This window comes from Acanthochromis polyacanthus, chromosome 21 (assembly GCF_021347895.1).
Source record: "Acanthochromis polyacanthus isolate Apoly-LR-REF ecotype Palm Island chromosome 21, KAUST_Apoly_ChrSc, whole genome shotgun sequence".
NCBI classification, from domain to species: Eukaryota; Metazoa; Chordata; class Actinopteri; family Pomacentridae; genus Acanthochromis; species Acanthochromis polyacanthus.
The window spans coordinates 325,826-333,505 of NC_067133.1; the positions used below are offsets into that span (position 1 = coordinate 325,826).

General features: G+C 40.2%; 1 gene segment (V, D, J or C); it reads left to right on the top strand.

Annotated features, from left to right (window-relative positions):
• The first annotated feature begins 5,751 nt into the window (after positions 1–5,751).
• LOC127531714 (immunoglobulin heavy variable 1-46-like) lies at positions 5,752–6,330 on the top strand. The segment is given in 2 exon segments: positions 5,752–5,841; positions 5,932–6,330. Coding segments are annotated over 2 exon segments (357 nt in total).
• Positions 6,331–7,680: the final 1,350 nt, after the last annotated feature.

Genomic DNA, 7,680 nt, shown 5'->3' on the forward strand with positions numbered 1-7,680 from the left:
TTGTCCCTTCAGTTTATTGGGGATTTGCATATATTTTTCCCAAACCTATTAGTAAAGTCTAAACATTCTTCTGAACAGCTTTCTTCACTTTAGTTCCTGAAATGTTCTTCTCTGCTGTACTGAACATGTTAGGACCAGTGGTGTAGTCCAGGGTATACGGCGGTATACGGCGTATACCCACTTATTTTTCAGTTAGCATTGCGTATACCCACTTCTCATGCTCCCTGGTGCGCACCATTCAGTAATATCTGTGTGCCAGGTAGCCCTCTTTTCCTTAAGGATGATGAAGCCATGAACAACCCTCCTCTGCCTGTAATTGGCTGGTACATGCTACCTTCACTGATTCTATTGGTTAACTTTAGGGATGAGCCAATCAGAGGCAGAGTAGGGCGGGTCATACAGAGGAAAATTTTGCTCACACCTCTGTGGCCCTCCAGTTGATTGACAGGTCTGCTTGAAAGATGCGCGGAAATGCGAGAAAGTCAGAATAAACACCTTTCAAGTGAGTGGCACGTATCGAGCGAACCAACTTTCATGGACGATATAATTCTCAGGTAAGTTTTATATGGAGTTAGAACAGTCTCATAATTCACAAATGCACACAGAAGAATTTGCAAATGTAAACTGCAATCCACAAATGCACACAGAAGAATTCACACATGTGAACTGGGATTCACAAATGTAAACTGCAATCCACAAATAAATTAAGAAAGTTCACAAATGTATTTCTGCATTCACAAACTGCTTTTGTGTGTGAATCTTTTTTGAGACTGCTCTGCCGTCAGCTCGATCCACAAATGCATTTTTTCAACACGGAAGTTTCTGTAGCCAATCAGATGTCTCCCTCCTTTCAGCCAATCACAAAAACTCACCCCACGTGGGGGTGGGTGTACTGTTCAGCCAATCACATGAACGCGTCCGCACAGCGTTATACTTCACCGTGTCATTGGGCTGAAGAGTGAAGCTGCCCGTCGGAGAGACCATGGCGTCTGATGGGGACAATAGACCCTTTATTTGTTTACAAACATTGTGACGTTTTTTGTGGCCGGGGCTTATGCTGGAGGCAAAAGCTGAGCGAGAAGTCAAGCGGGACTGGGAGTATATAGTTTGCGCTGGGAGTTTGCAGCGCAAACTCGAGCATTTTTAACCCGTTAAACTTCAGTGTACCGCCGGCGGTACACTTACTAATTTGCATAGGAATTTAAAGAATGTCCGAAGGCTGCAAACGCGATTATACAAACATTATACGCCGATGGAAAGCTTAGATTCTCATGAATCCGCCGGTATAAACCACTTTCAGATGTGATTACCACAGCGGATAATATAAACACATTTGTCCGACAAACAACGAATATCCATCCATCCTTTCTCTGTACACGGCTTTAAGGAACACAGCACGACTCACATTTCCGGGTTCATTAGTACACACAGATGAAAATATTCCACAAAAAACGGCCATAATCCAACCTTTTACATCCAGACGACACAAGCCAGTAAACTATTTTGTCCAAAACATGTCTTGAAGTCGGTATATAATCCACGAACAGGTCGTTTTAAAGGAAATGCACCTCGCTATGCGCGTCCAATATTCCCTGTATTTCTCGTCATATTTAACGGGTTATTGTTTTTGATTGTGTTTTTTTGTGTGTGTGTGTCTTGTTGTGTCCTCGTTCTTATGGTGTGTGTATTTGGACCCAGTGTCTGGAATAAAGCTGAACTGAATTGAATTGAATTGAATATTTTTTATTTACAAATAGAATATTAGGGATTTTTTTGTACTGAAAATGGCTGGAATTGACTGCAGCTGATCGTCTCTGTCCAGTCTTTTCGCCTCAGTGCATTTAACCACAACTGTCTTCCTTCCCTCTGAGCACGAGTGTTCGGTGGAATCCTATAAAACTTTAATTTTGCGTTCGCCAATGTAATTCCTCCTATTCTGGCATCCAAAAACACAGCAGGACGACATTTTAGAAAAGTTGATAGAGCCTAGTCTCTATCACATTGAGACTAGGCTCAATGTGACATTGATACTGACATTAACCGTGGCATCTCGCCTAAACAGCGGTAAAAGTACTGGTATTAACCGTGGCATGTTCCCTAAACAGTGGCATTAACAGTGGTATCTCTGCTGGCATCTCCAGAGGCCACTGGAAATGCCGCTGCGGCAGTGGCATCTCGCCCAAACAGTGGCATTAACCGTGGCACCGCGGCGGTGCCACAAAAAGTGTCACTGCTCGCTGCCAGTGCCACAAATCGGACCTGCTGTCTCTCCAGAGATGATCAGCTGCAGTCAATTCCAGCCATTTTCAGTACAAAAAAATCGCTAATATTCTATTTGTAAATAAAAAATATGACGAGAAATACAGGGAATATTGGACGCGCATCGCGAGGTGTATTTCCTTTAAAACGACCGATTCGCCGGCGGTACACTGAAGTTTAATGGGTTAAAAATGCTCGAGTTTGCGCTGCAAACTCCCAGCGCAAACTATATACTCCCAGTCCCGCTTGACTTCTCGCTCAGCTTTTGCCTCCAGCATAAGCCCCGGCCACAAAAAACGTCACAATGTTTGTAAACAAATAAAGGGTCTATTGTCCCCATCAGACGCCATGGTCTCTCCGACGGGCAGCTTCACTCTTCAGCCCAATGACACGGTGAAGTATAACGCTGTGCGGACGCGTTCCTGTGATTGGCTGAACAGTACACCCACCCCCACGTGGGGTGAGTTTTTGTGATTGGCTGAAAGGAGGGAGACATCTGATTGGCTACAGAAACTTCCGTGTTGAAAAAAATGCATTTGTGGATCGAGCTGACGGCAGAGCAGTCTCAAAAAAGATTCACACACAAAAGCAGTTTGTGAATGCAGAAATACATTTGTGAACTTTCTTAATTTATTTGTGGATTGCAGTTTACATTTGTGAATCCCAGTTCACATGTGTGAATTCTTCTGTGTGCATTTGTGGATTGCAGTTTACATTTGCAAATTCTTCTGTGTGCATTTGTGAATTATGAGACTGTTCTAACTCCATAGTTTTAAGGTGGTTTCCAAATGAATCATTGTTTTAAACTACTGGCAACATGACTGCACATTTCAAGGAGAGGATATTTTGTCGCCAGTGGTTAAAGCTGCATTCAATTCCAGCCATTTTCAGTACAAAAAATCTCTAATATTCCATTTGTAAATAAAAACATGACGAGAAATACAGGGAATATTGGACGCGCATTGCGAGGTGCATTTCCTCGAAAACGACCTATTCATGGATCATATACCGTCTTCAAGACATGTTTTGGACAAAATAGTTTACTGGCTTGTGTCGTCTGGATGTCCAAGGTTGGATTATGGCCGTTTTTTGTGGAATATTTTCATCTGTGTGTAATAATGAACCCGGAAATGTGAGTCGCGCTGTGTACGTTGAAGCCCTGTATAGAGAACGGATGGATGGACATTCGCTGTTTGTCGGACAAATGTGTTTATATTACCGCTGTGGTAATCACATCTGAAAGTGATTTATACCAGCGGATTCCTGAGAATCTAAGCTTTCCGTCGGCGTATAGTGTTTGTATAATCGCGTTTGCAGTTTCAGACATGTAGCAAATTGCTTATGCAGATCTCAAAGTGTATCGCGGGCGGAACACTGAAGCGTAACTGAAGCGCAACGGGTTAAACTGAGTGTCGGGCCGAGTCTGACTAACGTTTTGAAAGGCTAACGTAACTCTGAAGCTAGCTACATTGGGATAATTTGGGAAAACCTCTTGTCTGGTAGTTGATTTTAAAGTAAGTAAAAACACAAGAATGGAGACAGGTAGTTTAAGATTCGACCTAAAACAATATTGAGGTTTTATTCATGATGAAATATGAACAAGGATGCACTGTCAACTTCATATTTGAAGTATTTTATTTAAATAAATGTTCAAAAGTAACTGAAACACCATGTTTGCCTCATGATAAATACATGTTACATTAATCCAGTTTGCTTGTGTGACCAGTAATAACTACAAACTGCTCCTAATCAAGTCATGATAATTTTATAATAGTGGGCAAGTAGAAATGACTGAATAAATTGAATAGAGTAGTCTTCTATGTCACTGTTTCTAAAACAGGGTGTTTTTCTGGACTAATTTTTTAAAAAAAAGGTGAAAATTAAGAGTATACCCACTTCTCCAGGGACCACTACACCACTGTAAAAGGCCATATTCCCACAATAATGAAAAATGTTCATTACTCTAATATCATGGAGGAAACAGATGTTTTTTAGCTGCTGAGTTGTTGAAATGATGTTGAATCTCATGTTGTGCTGTTTATAGACCTGCCCTCTGATTTGACTGATGCAGGAGGAGCCTCATGGAAGCATTTTCATGTGGATTCAGTTTATTTAAAGGACATTTACAGACTTGAAGACATATCAGTCACATTGTCAACATGGATCACAGACAGCTCACACTGTTGGTGGTTGCTGTGTTTGTTTGGAGTGGTGCTGAAGGTTGGAGCATGACAGAGTCTGAAGCAGCAGTGAGAAGACCTGGAGAGTCCCACAGACTCACCTGTACAACATCTGGAATATCATTTAGTAGCTCCTGGATGGTCTGGATCAGACAGGCTCCTGGAAAAGGACTGGAGTGGATCGCTGCTGATCTACTCAGCTACGGCCAATACTACTCTCAGTCAGTCCAAGGCAGGTTCACCATCTCCAGAGACAACAGCAAAGAGCAGCTGTATCTGCAGATGAACAGCCTGAAGACTGAAGATTCTGCTGTTTATTATTGTGCTCGACACACACAGTGACTGAAGTTGGTTGAACAGCTGTACAAAAACCTACAGTCCTCATCAGACATGAAAAACATCCTCAGTTCATATCATTCTCTCACATATAAACATCTTTTTTTGTAACCAGTGGATTTTTTTGAAAGACATTCCTGAGAAATCATTTTCACATTTTCAGCACATATTCTGCATAATATCTTTTTAAAAAGTCTCAAGGACAATGGTGTCCTTGAAGCATCCAAAAATCTGTCAGTAGTTGAAAATCAAAACCAGCAGCACAGAGCATGAAGAAGAAAATATATAACTATTCAAATGCTTTGATGAACTGTAGACACAAATTCTGTTCTAAAAGACATGCAGAGATTTTATACATGAGGACCTGTAGATCCTCTGTGATGTCTGCCTTCTACATTATCATGTCTAACAGTGGTTCTTAGTAAATGTGTTTCAGAACTGATTGAAACTCCTTCCTTAAATGTGATAAATAAACTCTAAAAACAACTTGTGCTGTTAAACGATTTGGAAAATATCTAGTTTGCATTTACAGTTCAGAAGACCGATAATAATCCAACTTAGCATTCATAGAAAGTAAATGTACCAGATAATATCAGAGTTACACAAAACATTTACTTTGTTTTGCTCAAGATGTTCTAAGTGACTTGAGGAAATAATTGTAGAAAAATGGACCTGAAACCAGAATAGATTTGTCAGCTACATGGGAGAAAAAGTCATTTTAAAAAAGCACTTTACAATGTTTATGTTTGATTTCAGGTTATTTAGCTCAGCAGAGTGTTGTGAGTCAGAGTAAGAACAGAATATTTCTATGATTAGTTTTCTCATCTGCTCCTCAACATGCTAACAGGGACTAACATCCAACAGAAGATTGAACTGCAGAAAGTTCCCTTTTTAAACCTGTAGAGGGAGGTCTATGCAAAGATTTGATCCTTTATAAACACACCATCTGGAATTCTCATGTCATTTGTGACGGAACAATTTGGACCCACAAACACTCATAGAAGTTGTTGTTTGACAATAGAAGATATGATTCTCTGGACTTTATTCTTTCTAATTAGTGTTCATGGTGAGAAAATCATTTCTGCTTTAAAACACTGAAGACTTTTTATGTAGTTAACAGAAATGTGATGGATGATGATGATTTGTTTGCTTCCAGGAGTCTGGAGTGAGATCAGACTGGACCAGTCTCCATCTGAGGTGAAAAGACCTGGAGAGACAGTGAAGATGTCTTGTATCACATCTGGTTATAGCATGACGAGCTACTATATTCACTGGATACGACAGAGACCAGGACAAGCTCTGGAGTGGATCGGGAGGATGGATACAGGCAACAACGCTGCCAGCTATGCCAGCGCCTTCCAGAATCGTTTCCCGATGACTGAAGATGTGTCCAGCAGCACTCAGTACCTCCAGATCAAGAGTCTGACAGCAGAAGATTCTGCTGTTTATTATTGTGCTCGAGAGACACAGTGAGTGAAGTCAGTGAAGCAGCTGCACAAAAACCTCCACAGATGTCAGATAACAGAGAGACATCAGAGACATCATGGCTGAACTCAACAATACTGTAGATTATTTATAATATTATAAGTGCTTTGAAGCCTGTTATGCTGAAAGTGACTCATGAGAAACAGGTTTTCTAGTTGAACAAATCTTATTACCTCCGCCAGGAGGTTATGTAATCACCGGAGTTTGTTTGTCTGTCTGTTTGTCTGTTAACAGCATAACTCAAAAAGTCATGGACGGATTTTCACCAAATTTTTACAGGATGTCCGGAAGAGCAAAAGTAAGAATCGATTAGATTTTAGAGGTGATCCGGATCGCCGTCTGGATCCAGGATTTTTTTGAAGGTCGAAGGACAATTGAGAGATGGCCGTCAGGCAAACAGATGGCATGGCGGAGGTCTGCGCCCTCCGAGTGCTTCTCTAGTTTATCAGTGTGTCAGACATCTAAATATTTATTATCACTGAAGTGCAGATGGTTGTTGTGTGAAAACTGAGTATGTTTTGTGGTGTTCAAAATGTAATTTCAGAAAGAAAAAAAGAATATCCACAGCAGTGCACTGACTCATGTTCTTCCCTGTTTTTCCTCCATCTCTTCTTTTCTGACTGTATTAAAAGCAGGAGAGAACAGTGGACACACACTTTAAATCTCACTCCTCTTTTCTCTTCAGGTGTTTCATCACATCACACACAAACAAACTTTGAAGTTTCACCTTCAGACTTTACTGTAAACTGATGACAGTAATTCTGTCACTTGTCAAACACTAAAAACTAAATGTAAAATGTCATTTTAATCTACAAACCACAGAGTAAACTAATCTGAAAAGAAGAGGAAGCTGAAAATCTGGGGTAAGTTTATTTATTTATTTATTTATTTATTTATTTAGATCCCCATTAGCTGTACCTTTCGGCCAGCTATTCTTCCTGGGGTCCTTCCAACCATGCAGATCATTTATCAAAGTTGTTGTGAAGCATGGAGATATGAGATCCCAGAATCAGCCACAAAGGGGAGACTCTGACAGAACAACAGCTAAATAAGGGAACATTGTGATATTATAACCTGTAATTTAGGATCAAATTATGCCATAACCTAATGAATGTGTTTGATCTAACCAAGTGTCTATTTCTTACATTCTTTAATGTTGAAACAGTGTAGAAGTCAGAACAGCAGCTCACTGTGAAAACTGATGTTTTTGATAGATTTGACTAAAAACAGGAACTTATGCTTTATGAAATGGGAATGCTTTTAAGAGTTTTGATTACTATGAAACTGAGATGTTTTAGAAAGAGTTTTGACTACTGTCATGAGGTGAGAAGTCACGAGTTAAGTGAACTAGGGTCAAGTGTTAACAGTAAAGGTCACTAGACTCAAAATAGATTTTTTTTTTTTTTAATAAGTCTGTACA